Here is an 18,999-nt window from a genome sequence, read left to right as displayed (position 1 = left end):
TAACTATGGGTATATAGAATCTTCTGATTTTAATTTTATCTAGTGATGAAGTCATGTTGAGCAATAAAAAAATGTTTATTTGTCATTATTCCCTCTCTTGCCCTTTTTTTAGTGAAATGTTTATTCAGGTCGTTTGCCCAGTTTTTATTTGGCTGTTTGAATTATCATTATTGAGTTGTAAAATTTCTATATGTATTGTGGATATGAGTTAGTTCTTTATGAGATAGTATTTTCTGAATATTTTTTGCTAGTCTGTGGCTTGTCCTTTTTTAAAAAAAAATTTTTTTTTTTTAAATTTGACATGCAGAGCACAAACAGGGAGAGTGGCAGGCCGAGGGAGAGGGAGAAGCAGGCTCCCCACTGAGCAGGGAGCCTGATGTGGGACTCAGTCCCAGGACTCTATGATCATGACCTGAGCTAAAGGCAGACACTTGAGCAACGGAGCCACCAAGGCGCCCTTTGTCCTTTCATTTCTTTAAGTGTCATTTAAATAGCGAGTTTATAAGTGTTAAAGTCCACTATATCGGTCTTTGCTTTTATGTTTCATACTTTTCGTGTCTTATCTAAGACATATTTGCCTAATCCAGGGTCACAGAGATTTTCTCCTGTGGGGTTTTTCCTCTAGAAGTTTTATACTGTTAGGTTTTACGTTTATGTCTATGATCATTTTGGATTAACTTTTATTTAAAAGTTAATAAAAGTTCTTTTTTTTGTTGTTGTTGCAGATGGAGGAACTTTTTTTTCTGTACTCTGTTATAAGAGCTATTATTTCTCCATTGAATTACCTTGCTATCTTTGTTGAAAATCGATAATTTAAAATAATTTTGTGTGGGTCTGCTTCTGGATTCTCTTCCATTTCATTGTTCTGTCTTTATGTCAATACCACATTGTCTTGAATTCCGTAGTTTTATACATCATGAATTCAGGTAATAAGAATCTTCCAACTTTGATCTTTTTTCAAATTGTTCTGGCTGTTTTAAAGATTTTATTTATTTATTTGACAGAGAGAAATCACAAGTAGACAGAGAGACAGGCAGAGAGAGAGAGGGAAGCAGGCTCCCTGCTGAGCAGAGAGCCCGATGCGGGACTTGATCCCAGGACACTGAGATCATGACCTGAGCCGAAGGCAGTGGCTTAACCCACTGAGTCACCCAGGCACCCCTTCTGGCTGTTTTAGATATTTTGCCTTTACCTATACACTTTAGAATTAATTTCTCAATTCTATAAAAATCTGAGAAAATTTGGGGAGAATTGACATCTTGCTAGTATTGGATGTTTCAGTCTGTGGACATCTCTCCATTTGGGAAAATCTTTGATTTCATTCATCAGCATTTTGTAGTTTTAAGTATATAGGTCTTGCACATATTTTGTTAGATTTGTACCTGTGATACCATGTTTTTTTATGCTAGTTTAAATTGCTATTCATTTAAAGAATATGCCTATTTCCAGTTGTTGTTGCTAGTATATAGAAACATTTCTGTATTAAGCATGTATTTTGTGACCTTGCTAAACTCATTTATTAGATCTAGTAGGTTTTTTTTTTTTTGTAGATTCTTTTTGTAGATTGCTGTGTAGGCAGTCATGTCTGTGAACACATGGTCTAATTTCTTCCTTTCTAATGAATACGTGTTTTTTCTCTTTTCTTATCATTTCATTGATAAGACCTCAGTACAGTGTTGACTAGAAGTGAATAAAGTGGGCATCCTTGTTTTGTTACTGATGTTGTGTAAAAGTATTAAGTCTTTCATTATTAAGTATAATATTAGCTGTAAATTTTGTAGCACTTTGTCAGGGTGAGGAAATTTCCTTTCATAATGGATTACATTTGCCAATATTTTATTAAGGCTTCTTTCATCTATGTCCTTGGGGGATATTGGTCTGTACTTTTCTTGCCTTGTTCTTTCTTTCTTTCTTTCTTTTTTTTTTTTAAGATTTTTTTTTATTTATCTGACAGAGATCACAAGTAGGCAGAGAGAGAGGAGGAAGCAGGCTCCCTACAGAGCAGAGAGCCCGATGCGGGGCTTGATCCCAGAACCCTGGGATCATGACCTGAGCCGAAGGCAGAGGCTTAACCCACTGAGCCACCCAGGCGCCCCTCTTGCCTTGTTCTTGTCCAGTTTAGTATGAGAGTGATGCTGGTTTTGTAAAATGGACTGGGAAACCTTAACTCTTCTATTTTCTGGAGGAATTTTTGTAAAGTTGGTATTACTTATTCTGCATATGATTGGCAGAATTCTTCAGTGAATCCATCTGGGTGTTAAGTTTTCCCTGTGGGGAAATTTAAAAATATGACTTCTGTTACTTTATTAGATGTAGGGCTAGTTAGCCTCTCTGTGACTTCTTATGTGGGCTTTGATAGTTTGTCTTCCAAAGAATTTATCGGTTTCACCTAAGATTTCAAGTTTATTAGTATAAAGATTTCCAAAATATTACTATATTTTTGTAATGTATATATACTCTATACTTGTAATGTATATATACGATATAAGGCTATATAATGATCCTTTCCTCTTTCATTCTTGGTATATATAATTTCTGTCTCTTCTCTTGATCATTGCTTAGAGATTTATCTGTTTTCTTAGGTTTTCAGATAACTAGTGTTTGGTTTCTTTGATTATTGTTATTGTTTTCAGTTTAATTGATTTCTGATTTTATCCTTTAATTTTCTTCCTTTTGCTTGCTTTGGGTTTACTTTGCTCTTCTTTACTAGTTTCTTAAGGTAGGATTTTTGTTTTACCATTTGAGACTTTATTTTCTAGATTAAGCATCTACTAAATTTTTCTCCAAGTCTTACTTTAACTGTGACTCACAAACTTTGATGTTGTATTTTCATTTTCATTCAATTCAAAATATTTCCCATTTATTTCTCCTTGATCCATAGGTTATTTAGAGGTATGATGTTTAATTTTCAAACATTTGTGGATTTTCCAGGTATCTTTCTTTTGTGGATCTCTACTTGAATTCTGTTGAGTTTAGAGAAGATAGTTTGTATGATTTCAATCTTTTCAGCTTTTCTGAGGTCTTTATTTTATGGCCTTAGAATATAAAGTCTCTTTTTTGGTAAATGTTTCTTATACATGTCATGTGTATTCTGTTGTTGAATCCAGATGTCATTTAGGTTAAATTGATTGATTGAGTGAAATTTGGATGATATGTTGGCTTTAGCCATAGGAGATGGGGGTAGGCATAGAAGTATGATATAACAGACATAATCTGATTCACTCATTAGGAAACTGGAGTCCAGAGTGATTTTAACTTACATATTATTACCTAAATTTAAACTGTCTTCTTGAAAATAGAAAATAATATTCATCTTTTTTTTCTAGGACTTTATAATTTTTAAAGCACTCTTATAGACTAATTGAATTGTGTTTCCTTTGAGATCTGAGAATGTATAGTATGTCTCTGGATCCCTTATATTTCAGAAATAACCTTTCCTTAGCAATCTCAAGAAGTGTTTGTAGATAATATATGTGAATGATCATGCCTGTTATCTCGGTATAATGATTTTTTGAGCCCTTTGACTAAAGCACTAAAGCAGGAAGCACTCAATTGATTACCTGGTCTTAGGATAAATGATGTATTTTCTGCTGGCTTGTTAGGTTAGTCATCCTGTTTCTCAGCATTGAAGTAGGTATTGCTGTAACTGTCACGCCTTAATCATAATAAAACCTAATTGGAATGAGAAAAACTGATAGCATGTTTTTCTTCTCTCTTAGATTCATGCCCGCAACCAAAATGAAATAATTTTTGGGCTGAATGATGGCTACTATGGTGCTCCATTTGAACATAAGGTAAGAGGATTTTCCTAATGCTGTGAGTTTTGTTTAGTGTACCTGTGCCTTGACATACAGTGTAAAAAGCTCTGTGTAAACAGAATCTTGTTTTAAGTATCATTGTACATTTATTTAGTGTGGCTTAAGGTGATGCTTTTTAAAGGGAAAACTTGTTTTGTAACCCCAATTCATCTTTTCTAAATCCAGATTATTAATTTTCTTAACAGAAAATTTGGGCTTTTTGTTCTTATTCTGTGTAATTCTTTGGAGAGTGAAAACAGAATGGTGAATTTTGATTAAGTGCAATACAGTTTTATTAAATATTTCAGATACCTTTTGCACTTTGAGTAAATTTAAGAAACTGTGAGTCAAGTGGTGTTATAGTCAGTGCTATCTCTATATCTACAGACAATTAGAGAAAGGAAAGGGAAGAGAATTCCCATTTACCAAATACCTACTATCTGTGTTACTATGCCAGGTGGTTCATGTTCTTTATCCCACTTAATACTGGCCACAAAACAATACGGTGAGTTTTCTCACCTCATTAGCAAGAGCAAGAGTTACTTGCTCTTAGTGATCACATTGGTTCATAATTCTTTGTTGTGTGAAATGCTATTTCTGGAAAGCTCCATTCATTTAGCAGCTAATTATTCAGTACCTGCCGTTTGTCAGCCATTGTGCCCTCTCCGTAAGTGCTAGAGACACATTGGTGAGCAGATGGATGTTTCCCAGCAGGAGTGTGTGGAGGAGACAAGTGCTGGTGAGGTGACCTAACAGATGAATACGTATAAACACAAATGGTGGTAATGCTATAAGCATGTAGGGAGATCTTCCATACACTCTAGGGACTGTCTTTTTGAGAACTAGACTTTTAAGGCTACAATCCAGAGGGTGAGTGGAAATGAACCAAGTGCAGGGAGTGGGGGCTGCATGGGGACAGCGTTCTAGCAGAGGAGGTTGGCAAGTTGCAAGGCCATGAAGTGGAAAGACACAAGGTGGGTTTTAGGGACTAAAGGAAGGTCAGAGTGATGAGGAAGAGTGATACCAGATGAGGGTGGACAGGAAGGCAGGGACCATAGCATATAGAACTTTTTAAAGGATTTTGTCCTAAGAGCAGTGGATTTTTAGTCTTGAAGAATTTTTAGCATGACAGTGATATAATTTGATTTGTATTTTTTTAAATTTGATTTGTATTTTAACAATTTCACTCTGTCTGTAGTAAAGAATAATTGTAGAAGAGGTAAGAATATATGTGGAAAGACAGAAAGGAGGATCATATAGTATATTAGGTAAGAGATGCTGATACTTTGAAACAGGGTTATGGCCCAAAAGAGAGAAAGTGGATTTAGGAAAGTTTTAGGAGGTAAAAATCGTTGGGACCCAGTATCCTTCAAATTTAGAGTATAAGGAAAAAGAAGGTATTAAGGATGACTTTTGGGTTTCTGGCTTGGGTAGTGTAATGGGATAAATAAATGTTCCAGACACTAGGAGAACTGAGGGATGCTAAAAGAAGACCAGGTTTCATGGAGGCAGATTGAGAACTGATATTTGATCATATGGACTTTGAGATGCCTTTAAGATACCCATGTGCAGTTGGAGTTCAGAGGGGAGAAGTGGATTAGAGATAGGAATGTGGGGTCAATGGCAAACAGTCACTGAAATGATGAGTTCAGGCTAGGGACAGGCTGTACAGTGAGGAAAAAAGGGGGCTTACTAACCAAGGCTTGAGGCCTCCAAGGCTTAAGGGCCAAGTAGAGGTGGAGGCATTGGAAAAGTTGACTGAGAAGGAGTGATGAGGGATGTATAGGGAAAAGAGGGTGGAGTCTCACAGGCTCTCAGAAGCCAAAGAAAGAGATTTTTGTTTTGGTTTAGTATTTGGCATATAAGGGGCGGGAGTGGGCAAATTAGATGAGGACTGAAAATTGCTCCTTGGATTTGGCAAAATGCAAGGTATTCTAGGCGACTTCACCAAATTCAGTTCAAGCTCTGATAAGCTTTTTTAAAAAATTTGTTTAAAGCCCTTATATTCTGGGTTCCTAAAGTTTATCAACACTGTATATACCTTTGACTTAAGAGATACCACTTTATAATTCTTTCTTCCTTTGTTGTATAGGTCTTCTAATCTGTAAGCTTCTTAAGGACGGATTTGTATATATAATTTTGAATTCCCGGTACCTATCACAGTTCTTGAGACATGGTATTTGCTTAGTAAAAATGTTTGATATACTGAGAGAATTATGAGATGGCTACTGTTCTTGTTTGCAGTATCCCATGTATAGGGTTATCCATTCCAACCCTGTTGAGGGATTACGTTCCTCTTGCAACTGGTAACTAGTACACTGTCTAGCACAATATCTGGTACATAGTAATAATATTAAAGTGAATATTTATTGAGCATGACTGTGTATCAGACACTTTTAAGAGCTTTATATCTGTTATTCTATTTAATCTCCCTAAGAACTGTGTAGTCAGATACTATTAGTAATTGAGGTTTTGGATAGCCAGTGACTAATACCCCTTTCTTCTTCCTCTGAGTTTGGAACAAGTTTAGAAATAAGATAGGTAATAGATAAATGGAGATCAGAACGTTGGCTTTATTTCTAATAAAATTAATTGGAAAATATGTTTTAAATTCTACAACTAAAAGAGTTGGTATATACTTTCTCCCAAATCGAATCTTCCCCAAAAAACAACAAAACAAGCAAAACCAAGATCTTGCCCTTACAGGGGACAAAGCCTAATCCTCCAAACCAAAAGCAGAATTTATGTGTGGTGTAGGTAGGCTGTTCTGACTTGGAGGGAACCTGGAAAGACTGAGGCTGTCATGCTTTGTTTTGTCTCCCAAGCTCAGCTGTCAGGTATGTTCTCTGCCTGTCCTGGAGAGGAACGAGAGAAGGACTCAGAGAAACTGAAAGTGTTCTTTTTAGGACCTGGGATATGGAGTGGGACATCTTTTTTTTTCTTTCTTTTCCTTTCTTTCTTTCTTTCTTTTTTTTTAAAGATTTTATTTATTTACTTGGCAGAGAAAGAGAGTGTAAGCAGGGGGAGCAGCAGGTACAGGGAGGCGGAGAAGGAGGCTCCCTGCTGAGCAGGGAGGTGGGCTCTGAGGAGTAGGGTATCTTTTGCCTGTGTGGAAATATGAGTGCAGAGTGTTCCTAGTTATAATAATAATAATAATAGCAGCTAATGTTCAGTGAGCTGATAATAATGCTAGGTGCTGTTCTAAGTGCTTTACATAATTTACCTCATTTAAACCTCACAATTGTCTTTTTACAGAAGAGGAAGCCTGCACATAGAAGTTAAGTGACTTTCTCGAGATTATAGAGCTACTAAGTAGCAGAGCTGGGATTCAAGACCAAATGGTCAATAAAAGTTTATTGAATATATATTATTGTAATAAGTGGTATATATTATTCTATAGTCCTTCAGTTAGTGAATTTTACAAATTTAGATGCCAGCCTTATCTTGCCCCTGTACCAACTTTCAGGTGAACATCTGATATATAGCTTGAACCTTAAAAAGCATTAGTTTTCCTTTTTAAAGAAAGCCATAAACAGTTTTTCCAGTAAAGATGTCCTTGTAAGTGCATACTTTGAGACCCTCCACTGCACCAAACAAAAGGCAGTGGTAGGTTTAAAAACAAACAAACAAACAAACCCCAAAGCCCAAAGAACAAAAACAAAACAAAACAAAAAAACCCTAGTGATTGGTGAGATCAGAGAAGTTTCAAGAGACATACTTGCTAAAACAAACTAAAAGCAAGACAATAAACCCATCTGGAACAGAAGTAAGAAGCCTCGTCCTTGAAAGATGCGCTCCTCTGGGCAAAATGAACAGAAAATGAGCACAAAGCTGAGGTCAGTAGGACTCTCCCAATTATAGAAGGAGGCTGAAAAAAAGACATAGAAACTGCAAATCTTTAATGTTAATTTTAAAAGGAGAAATCTTAAAAAAAAAAAAAGGAGAAATCTTAAAAGTGAGCAGAGAGAAAGTAAGTATTATCTACAAATTAGACTGACAGCGGACTTTGCAACAGTAGCAGTTGATGCCAGGAGAAATAATCCTCTGAGTGCTATTTACTATTAAATGTATAACTGTATTTCTAGTCAACCTTCAGTCAAGAGCATGGATGAGAGAGGAACAACTTCAAAGACACACAGATTGAGAATTTACTTCCCACAGACCCTTTATCTATACTGAATACTGGAGGTGGAGAAGTGATCCCAAAGGGAAGATGTAGGAAGTAACAGCAAGTTACAGCAAGACACATGAAAATGGTTACAACGTTAGTGAATGCAGTTAATTACTGACAGCAAACTAACACACAAACAAAAACTTAATATGTAACAAGTTATATGTTTTTATGTAAAGACAAACCAGACTATCTTTATTCAAAGTATAGTTTGTAGACCAGAGCTAGTCTAAGAACTGTCTGTCACTAGGGACGCCTGGGTGGCTCAGTCGGTTAAGCTTCTGCCTTTGGCTCAGGTCATGATCCCAGGGTCCTGGGATCAAGTTCCGCAGCAGGCTCCTTATCCAGCAGGGAGCCTACTTCTCTCTCTTTTTCTGCCTGCCACTCTGCCTGCTTGTGCTGTCTGACAAATAAATAAAATAAAAATCTTAAAAAAAAAAAAAGATAAAAAAGGGGGAAAAAAAAGAACTGTCACTAGTCTGTGGTGAGCCAAGTATAAAAAGTGAGAGTAAATGTTTCAAAACTTTTATAGCAATTTGACATTATTTTGCCTTTTTATTGTATTTTACAAAATTATCAGTTCACAGTGGATTGAAGGAAAAGCACCTTGTCATTGGCTGCAGAGCTTTTTAGAAGCACTGCTCTAGACAGCAGTAATGAGGGGGAGGGAGGGTATGTAAAGAGTTAAAACTCAATGAGGTTACTGATCTGTCTGGGAGGAAGATAGTAAACAACTACAGAATTTGTTAGAAAAATTTGTGGTCAGGGGTGCATGTTAAAAATGTGGAAGTATCAGGGTGCCTGGGTGGCTCAGTGGGTTAAAGCCTCTGCCTTTGGCTCAGGTCATGATCTCAGGATCCTGGGATCGAGTCCTGCATCGGGCTCTCTGCTCAGCAGGGAGCATGCTTCCTCCTCTCTCTGCCTGCCTCTCTGCCTACTTGTGATCTGTCTCTGTCAAAGAAACAAATTTTAAAAAAATGTGGAAGTATCTAGAGTGGGTTAGAAACCAGAGAATATATATTTTTAAGTAGCAGAGGTGAAAAAGGGGCTATAAAGAGTAGAAAACTTTGTTGACTAGTAGGAGGGAGGAAAGAAAACAAATGGTAAACCAAAACATGTAGTTGAGTTGGTAGAAATAAGTCCAAATATATTTGTAATGACAGTAATTGCAAATATATCTGTGTTGGACATATTTCATAAAGGATTTTATAAAATGCTTAACTAACAAGTCTTTGACAACAGGATTGTATTTTAAGAATGTATGTACACTAAGAAGACTTAAACTTGTGGGGTAAAATGGAAGTACATTTTAAAGCAACTTTATAAAGAGTGACTAGAAAAAAAAATAGTGACTAGAATTTTTGTTGACCAGTTCTCAAGCATTCTTGTTGTTTTATATTAATCGTGACTTGAAACACTGTTACTATTACTTCTGATGGTTATGTTGCTGTCAATCCTCCCTCTGTTCATATTACTTAAAGTGCATTCAGCGTTTATGGGTCTGAAAGCTGAAATTACTTATTTGCTCAGAACTCTTGCTTCTTTGTTTGTTCTTCTGCTTCTTGAAAGGCTTTACTCATTTCTGTTGAGTTTTTAGGAGCCTGGTCCCTCTCTCAACTACATAGGACAATGGACAAGTAGTTCAGTCTCACTCCTAAGAGTGTGTTTGGAAACTACTTAACACATTAGGAAATCTTTGACTAAAATATGCTATGTGTTTGAATCCGTTGTTCAGTAACCTCTGCTGACATTATTAGGGAGTGATATTTTCTCATTAATTTTATGTAGTAAGATTGCATTTCTTTGGCATATGAAACATGAAACTCCTTAGCTATTCAACAGCAATGCAGATGAAGAGATGATTGAGTAAATGATGAAAATCTTCTGTCTGTATTTGCAAAAGTCATTTTTTCCATCAATAAATATCAAATACCCTGTGCCCATTATTAAACTAAGTATTTTGGGGTACAAAAGTATTAAATGCAGAGTCACAAATATTTATTTCCTTTAGGTGAGATAAAACACCGTATGTTCCAGAAGAGCTCTGGTTTATAAATGGATTTAGTTTGAAAAATTGTTTCTGAAAATGTCAGTTATTTGGGTCTTGCAGATAACACAGGTGAATTATATGAATTATAGCAGAACTTTAAATAATCTGAAGAGGAAGAGATGCTCTTTTTAACATTTGGAGATGGTGGAGAACCAGAGAGGAACTCTGTTGTGGCTTGAAGTTGGAGGGGATGGAGGTTGTTGAATAAAGCTAGGTGGCTGGGAGGGATGTTTTCTGGGTGGATTGAGCTTCTAGAATGGCATTTGGGGAGCATGAGAAGTAAGAGGCTATTGGGCCAGCTCCTTATCCAGTAAGCTGGAAACCTTTCAGATCTCAGTTTAGGAGTTTTGCCTTTTATATAGATATGCAAGGCTATCTTTGCTTAAATTGCCTTTTGTCAGCTACTTTTTTTTTTTTTTTTTTTTGCTACTCTTGTTTTTGGGAGGATGCTGACAGCTTACCTGGGTGAGTGTATACTCCTAGTAGATAGAAATACAGATTTTGGAGGCAGATTTATGTGAGTTTAATTCCAGCCACTTCTGCAACTTACCTCTGAGAGAGATCTTGGGCAAATTAAGTCATCTCTGAGTTTTTCTCTTATAGTTTCTACCTCATCCTTGGAAGATGAAAAGTGATAATGTACAGTATAAGCCTGGCACATGAGTAGAGTTAAGTAATAAATGGAAACTACTCACTGGGATCTAAACCCTATGATAAAAGAGACTACCTCCCTGATTCTATTGCATTGACATTGTGTCGCTTGCTGCTGTACCTGGCATATAGTATAGCAGGTGCTCAAAAGAAGCTTGTTAATGAACGTAGGTGAATGCATGCTGTATTTGGGACTATCATAGCAATAATTGAGAATAAAAATCTTGAGGGGTTGGTATTATTTCTCTCTTCTACCCCACTTTAACCCTATTATTTTTAAAGATTTTACTTATTTATATGAGTGGGATGGCGAGGAGCAGAGGAAGAGGGAGAAGCAGACTCCCCACTGAGCAGGGAGCCTGACCTGGGGGCTCCATCTAGCATTCTGGATAATGGCCTGAGCTGAAGGCAGACCCTTATCAATTGAGTCACCCAGATACCCCTCTGGAGTTTTATTTTTATGTAACTCATACTGCCATAATAACTACTATGTTTTTGACAAAGTACAAAAAGCATCAGCTTGGTAAGAATTCTTTTCTCAGACTAAAAGTTATAGCAGATGAACCATGAGAGACTATGGACTCTGAAAAACAGTCTGAGGGGTTTGAAGTGGCGGGGGGGTGGGAGGTTGGGGTACCAGGTGGTGGGTATTATAGAGGGCACAGCTTGCATGGAGCACTGGGTGTGGTGAAAAAATAATGAATACTGTTTTTCTGAAAATAAATAAATTGGGAAAAAAAAAAAATAAATAAAAGTTATAGCAGCAGTATCTTCAGGATCCAGTAGATGGCAGTGCATTCTCACTCTATTGAAAAAAAAAAAGAGCAGGAATAGAATCTAGTAAAAAGGATCAAATCTTTTTGGAATGAAATTCTCAGGAGATTGAAACAGCAATTTAGCGATTAATTTCACAAACACACACACAACTTGACCATCTCAAGTGTATAGTCGAGCCTAGATTAAAGATTTAGGGACAATAGCAAGTTTCAGTGTCTGTTTTGAGAACTTGTACAAATGAAAATTCCTTATTTTCTATTTTTCAAGGCATGATACTTTTGAAAAGTAGAAAGTCTGATTTCTAATCCCAGTCAAGATATTTCCATTTAGTTATCTTTATGGAACTAAGAAATTAAAAAGATGGCTATTTCCTCTTACTAGTCAAATTAATGGACGTAAAACTTGTTTCCAAAGCACATCCTACACAGTACGCAAAGCTGGATGTTCAGTGGTAGGGATTAAATGTCCCAAGTAGCCTATGTTTTAACAGTAGGGAAAGGGATATGGTAAATGTGCAGGTCTTTAAGCAAAAGTTGGAAAATCACAAGAATAGACCATTCCTCTACATACTCTATTCTGCTTTCCGTATGCCTCTTCCCACTCCATTATAAAATATAAAGACAATAAATCTTCAGGGGCTGTTTCTAATAGCTGCCTGCTTTGTCATAAAACATTTAGGTATCTGAGCTCTGTCTAAATCCAGGGTAAAACTTTGTTTCTGAATGATTTGAGCTGGTACAATAGCCTAGTAACTATTACTTATACCAGGTAGGGACCAAGCATTTGAAAGCTACCCTTGCAGTTTTCACTTACTGAGTACCTACTCTTTGTTAGACACTGTACTAGCTGTTCTACGTGGCTTTATTTAATCTCGTGTAACAACTCCACGAGGTGGTTATTATCCTCATTTTATAGGTAAAGTACCCTAGAAGAAAACCTGAAACTACTAACCCAAGATTATTTAGCTGGGGAGTAGCAGAACCATGACTTAAAAGCAGGTCTCCTTTATTCAAAGATGTTTTCTTTTAAACACTATGCTACATGCCATCTCTACATTTCTTCCCACTTCATATATCCTTTTCAAAGTACCAGGTCTCTGTGTTTACATTTAACCAGAGATCTCCACTGTGTGCATTGTGAGAATCCAGTGAGAAGGTACGTGGGAAAGGGCTTTGAATGGTATGAAGTGCGTTATTGTACAGACTGTGTGTATTTATTATTGTAGAGTGGGCATGCAATGCCCGTGAGGCCATCAACCCACTGAAGTCTACAAAAGTTCCACATATTAGTCACTGTATTTGGCTTCTCTTGAGTCTTTTTTTTCTCTTTTCCCCCCTTTTCTCTTGGATCAAATTAACTTCTGACAGATGTTTGGAAAATCATCTTATCCTGTAATTCATATTTATAAATGCTGCTGCTGCAGTGTGGTCCCCATTCTCCCTCTTCGTTGCAGCCAGAAAATAATCTGGGAAAATGCCACGTTTCCTGTTACGAATTTGGAGGATCTTGTCTTCTTAGCACAATTTTTTGAGCTTTTCTAAATCTTAATACTGGAAAATTCAAAGCCAGGCAGGGTTCTTTGTATAGATGTTTTAGATTCTTGAAAAGTAAATAGAAACAGAGCTCCAGACTTACCCTCTCTAGAGGATTCAGAGTTTAAAATTTTGAAAACTTGTTTTTACTCTTCTTTCTTGGATCTGTAGTGAGGGCATGCTTGGCCTTTGTGTCCCCCCACCCCACCCCATAGTTGGTTTTGGTTTAAATTGTTCTTCCAAGCTGGGAGTCCTTTCTTCTCTCTCTCTCTCTCCCCGCCACATTCACTAATGCTAGTTAGCGTGATGCCAGTCCTGCCTTCTCTTCGCCTCTCACGTGTATAGGAATTTGTGTGCATGTGCATGCCCTCTCTCCTCTTGGGCATAAGCTCCTTTCCACTGAAATTGTGTCTTACTTTTGTGAGTGTCAAGATTTAGCATAGACTTTGCTTAGTTCATATTTTTCCATGAGTGAACTCAGTCTGTTAGGATCACACGGTTCCTGCCTCTACTCTGAAAGATACCTTCAGGTTACGTGACAGACGCAGCTTCAGTCCTCTTGTCAGGGAGTAGTGCTGATGGCATTTAAGTCCACTTCATACTTGCCCTGTGCGACTCTGATTGTAATGCTTTCTTGAGGGTCGTTTAAAACACTAAAATATGAACAAGGATTTCTTTACCCTATTGAATTTAAAAGAGGGAGTTGATTTTGGTTTCAGGATCTGTATACTTTTGCTTAACTTAACAGTACTATTCTTATTTCTCAATGCTTCTCACTATTTTGAGGGAGAGGAGAACTTCCTCTGTGGTCTCAAACCTTACACTAAATCTGCGGGAATACATATATTCAGTTCTGCTTCAGTGTCTCAGAAGAGGTCTTGCCTTTCCTCCTGAAAAGCCTAGCTTCTGGGCTTCCTCAGAGGCAGAAGGTACCCGAGATTTGAAGATACTTGTCAGAGATTCTTGACTTTTTTTTTTCAGTTTAAACTTGGCTGGCAACTAAAAGTAGGGTAAGGTCCAGATGAACATATACACATAGGAACACAGGCTGTCTGTTGATTCATCAGGTAGCTATTTTAAGAGACATTGTACAAATAAATACTATATTTAAAAATGGGTACTGATTGCATCTGAAAGTACGCTGAAGTAGTAGAGAGCCATTGTTTTTTCCCTTGCCAATCATAATTTCTTATTCTAGCTAAGTAAGTAGAAAAAAGACTATTTGCAAAGCTCATTTAATAGTTTTATGAATAACATCTAGAATATATCAGTTCTGCTGAGGAAAGCTTTCGATGGAGCCTTTAAGCTGTTGTCATCAGGTTTCCACCTGGGCCTTTTGTCTTCTCATGAACGTGTTATATTTGCATTCAGATCCTTCCCAAGTCTACATCTCTGGTCTCTATTTCCATATATCCATACTGCATTAAATTGCTTGGATGTTTCAAAGACACACACACTTTACATGACCCAAACTGAGCTCAGGTCCCCTCTCCATCTTGAAAAACTTCTTCCTGTTGTATTTCTTAGTTTAGTGAATGGTACTACTGTCCATGTATTGTCTCAAGTCAGAAAATCAGAACAGGGGAGTCAGCTTGGACCCCTCCCTATTTTTTGAATGACTACTTGATGGTGTCTGCTAATTATCTACTTCTTTCCTGCTTTTTGGAGTATATAGCCAGATTTATCTTTCCAAATGCTGGTCATCTCCCTCTTTTATTTGAATCATTTCAGAGTAATTACTGGCTTATAAGGTCTTACTGTGTGATCTGGTTCCTGATTTGTAAGCACCCCACCCATAGCTTAGATCTCCTTTCTGTAGAAAGGCTTTCTGTGATATACCCCTAACTCTGGTTTGGATACCCCTCTTACATGCTCCATGGCACCTTCATTTTCCTCATCACTGACACTTACCTGATTGTATTGTGATTGTCCATTTGCTCATCTCTCTATAGACTGTAAGCTACATAAGGGCAGGGACAGGGTCTATCTGCCTTCATTACTAATTTATTCCTAGTGCTTAACACTGTGCCTGGCATATAGTAGTAATACAATAAATACTTGTTGAATGAATGAGTAAAGCTTCTGTAGCAGCAGATCATTAAGCATTCTAATGGGATACATAATGGGATAGCTGGTTATCAACTGGATGGCTTGTTACTCAAAATTCTAGTTCTCTAGGATTAAATAGTTTCTGGCCATTTCTGCATCAAAACCTGTCATTTGCAGATTATTATACTTTAAATGGAACTCTTCGTTTTTCTCTCCAGGCTTTATTTCCTTTCCATTTTCCCACATCTTTAACTATTTTCCCATTTATTTGGGCCCCAAGTATTGCAGTTAGATTTGATTGAGTTCTTTCTTTTACCTACTCTATATAGTTGGCCACTAGCCTCCTTTGAGGCCTTTGAAATAATTCCTATCCGTGGCGACTTTTCCATCTCCGTTGCCATGCATGATCCAAGCTCAGACCGGCACCCCAGTAAGGATAGATTACTGTTGTAGTTTTCTGGTGGGCTTATGGACTCTAGTCTCTTTGTATCCACTCTGTCTTATTCACTACTGCCTGATTCATCTTCCTAAGACAGACGTTCATTTTTTATTCCTTTCCTTTGTTGAGTGACTTCTCGTTTTCTGCTAGTTGTGTCAGAATCTCTGATGTGCTTTCCTTCTCTCCATCAGCCTAAATTCAGTCAGTGATATGTATAGTAAGTACTTGTAGTTCTAGGTGTGCTTTTATCTTTTCTCTTTTAGTGTTTGATTATTATTATTATTATTATCTCTAGTACCTGTGGATTTTTAGCATAGCCTGCTAACTGGTGTTGGGACATTCTGCCTTCTCTAATGCTTCATATTTGTCATTATTGGGGTAACTTTCCTTAAACGCACCTCTGATCATTATGCTATATTGTCAGAAACCTTTCATGACTCCTTATTGCCTAGAGAGCTAAAAAGATTCACTTTTTAGCATGCCATTCAAGGCTTTCTCTACTCTGGCCCTCCCAGCTGACTTACTCAACCCTGTTTCCCACTGTTTTCCTCTCCAGGGTTCCAAGTAATTTCCATGTCATTGAAGCTGAACAAATTGGACCATGACTTAATTTTCTTGGAATGCAACTTGTGTTTTCCCACTGTCATGCTTTGGCTTAAAGGTGTTCAGACTGTGTGGGACTTTCCTTCACTGCCATTCAGCATTTTAATACTTCTTAATCTGTTTCAATTACTGCCACCCCTGCAGCCTTTGATGTTCCTGCTCCTACTAGATGGAATCCTTACTGCATCAGAACTGCTGTAGCTATTTCCTTTTTAACCTGTCGTATGGCACCTTTACAGGTTTTACTTCACTTGGAAACGTAACTGGGTTATATACATCATAGTGTACCTTTCATAAGGATGGTAGCATGTGCTTGACACCCTGTATGTATTAGGCATTCAATAAACACTGAAATAAATAAGTATGTATATTATACTCTTTGCTTCATCATCATTTATCCTGTCAGCTGGATTATTTTAGTGTAACTTAGAATTCTAGTGAACTTAAGGATGGTCTTGTGACTGTTGTAGCAGCCAAAAACTCTCAAAAATGTACTGTAATATAGTTTAAAAGGTGACTTTATCCAATGGTCTACTACAGGGGTAAGCAGACTATAGTCTAGCACATGGTTTTGTATGGCCCAACAGCTATGAATCATTTTTACATTTGTGAAGAATTTGAAGGACAAACAAAGAATATGCCACAGAGATGACATGCAGCTTACGAAGCCTGGAACATTTACTATCTGGCCATTGACAAAGTTTGTTGACCACTGATCTAGAAACACACCTGGTCATCTGCCTGGAATTACTCCTGCTCACTGGGTATGTGACATTAATCATCTGTTTTCTTGAACAATGTAGTAGGCACTCAGGCAGACTGGTGCCTGTCCCTTCCTTGAAAAAGGATTGTTAGGCCTGGCTTCAGAAGAATTTTGAGTGACATGTAAATCTCCTCTAGGCTCTTTGGCACTTGGCAGTATCTCACACAGATAACCAGATACAAACGAGCCATTTCTTTCCATTATAATCCTTCATCAGAGGTCTGTCAGGATCACACATGTGGTGAAGTTAGATGTCATTCAGAACAAGGCTCTTAGCATATTTTAAGAATGTTAATTGCTAAGTGGTGGCTGAAGCAGAAGGGTTTAATAATGTTCTTAAGTTGCCTTAAATGTACATGGACCCAGAATTTTAGAATTGGAAAGGTCTCAGAGATCAAGTATAGCATGGTCATTAAGAAAATGGGCTCTGGAGCCAGACTACATGGCTCTTCTACTTAATCCTCCTTGCGTCTCAGTTTCCTCACCTTTAAAGTGGGGATAATAATAGTCCCTGTTTCACAGGGTTGTGTGAAAAATATATTAACTCTTAGCATATGAACACTTAAATTGTTAATATTAACTTGGAAAAGAACACTGCCTGGTGTACTGTAAACGCTCATAAATGCTATTCTTATGTGTATTCCTGTCATTTTTTGAAAATTGTTTTTATTACTAGTAGTTTCATCTCATTTTATAGTTAAAGAAACTGAATTCTAGAGGAGAGTTAAATTGTTTTCCTCACTTCCATGACAGGCAGAGTGGATTAATACCGAGGATCCTGGCTTTATTTGAATTCTTGCTATGATATATTGCTTTTAGTTGTATGTTAGTGGGTATGGATGATTTTTCAATAGAAAAAAGTGTGTCTGTCCGCATTCAGTTAGCCTGATGTTTTTGAGGTGCATCCGTGTGTAGCACGTGTTAATACTTCTTTCTTTTCTATGGCTAAGAAATACCCATTGTCTTGATATCATTATGTTTAACAGTTAATCCATTGATGGATATTGGGGTCGTTTCTACCTTTTCACTATTGTGAATAGTGTTGGTATGAGGATTTGTATACAAGTATCTGTTCGAGGACCTGTTTTCATTTCCTTTAGGTATATGCCTAGGAATGGATTGGCTAGGTCATATGATAATTCTGTGTTTGACTTTTTGAGGAATTGCCAAGCTTTTTTTTTTTTTAAACAGTGCCCAATGTTTTACATTCCCAGTGCCATTATAGGAGGGTTCTAATTTCTCTACATCCTTGCCAACACTTACTTTCTGTGGATTTTTATTAAAATTTTGGGGTCCCTGGCTTGCTTATTCAGTAGAATATGTGACTCTTGATCTTGCAATGCCCACTTTGGGCATAGAGATTAATTAAAAATTTTAAAAAAATTTTGCTTGTTTATTTGTTGGTTTATTTGTTTTTGCTTATCTTAGTGGGTATGATTTGTGGTTTTGATTCACCTTTTTTTTTTTTTTTTTTAAGATTTTACTTATTTATCTGACAGAGAGAGAGATCACAAGTAGGCAGAGAGGCAGGCAGGCAGAGAGAGGGGGGAAGCATGCTCCCTACTGAGCAGAGAGCCTGATGCGGGGCTTGATTCCAAGACCCTGAGATCATGACCTGAGCTGAAGACAGAGGCTTAATCCACTGAGCCACCCAGGCGCCCTGAGTCACCTTTTTCTAATGACTAATGATGTTGGGCATCTTTTCATGTGCTTCTGACTATTTGTGTATCTTTTTTTGGAGAAATGTCTCTGAGTCCTTTGCCCATTTTTTTTTTTAAAGATTTTATTTATTTATTTGACAGACAGAGATCACAAGTAGGCAGAGAAGCAGGCAGAGGAGGAAGCAGGCTCTCCAATGAGCAGAGAGCTCGATGTGGGGCTCGATCTCAGAACCCTGGAATCATGACCTGAGCTGAAGGCAGAGGCTTTAACCCACTGAGCCACCCAGGCACCCCCCTTTGTCCATTTTTTAAGTGGATTGCTTGTCATTTTATTGTTGAGTTGTTAGAGTTCTTTATATATTTTAGATGTGAAACCTTTATCAGCTGTATGATTTGCAAATATATTCTCCCATTTTGTGCATTTTTTTTTACTTTCTTGTAATATCCTTTGATGCACAGAGTTTTTAATTTTGATGAAGTTTATTATTGTATTTGTTACTCATGCT

The 18,999-nt window shown here is 37.3% G+C and overlaps 1 protein-coding gene across 1 annotated transcript in view; it reads left to right on the top strand.

The window, feature by feature from the left end:
* UVRAG (UV radiation resistance associated) overlaps nucleotides 1-18,999 on the top strand; it is a 305,816-nt gene that overhangs the window by 63,579 nt on the left and 223,238 nt on the right. The window contains exon 5 of the mRNA XM_044258508.1: nucleotides 3,720-3,794. Coding sequence (XP_044114443.1) covers nucleotides 3,720-3,794 — 75 coding nt within the window. The remainder of the gene's footprint in view (nucleotides 1-3,719; nucleotides 3,795-18,999) is intronic.

This window comes from Neovison vison, chromosome 7 (assembly GCF_020171115.1).
Source record: "Neovison vison isolate M4711 chromosome 7, ASM_NN_V1, whole genome shotgun sequence".
Classification (NCBI taxonomy): Eukaryota; Metazoa; Chordata; class Mammalia; order Carnivora; family Mustelidae; genus Neogale; species Neogale vison.
The sequence above is the reverse complement of the archived record's forward strand: the minus strand, read 5'-3'. Positions and strand labels throughout refer to the sequence as shown.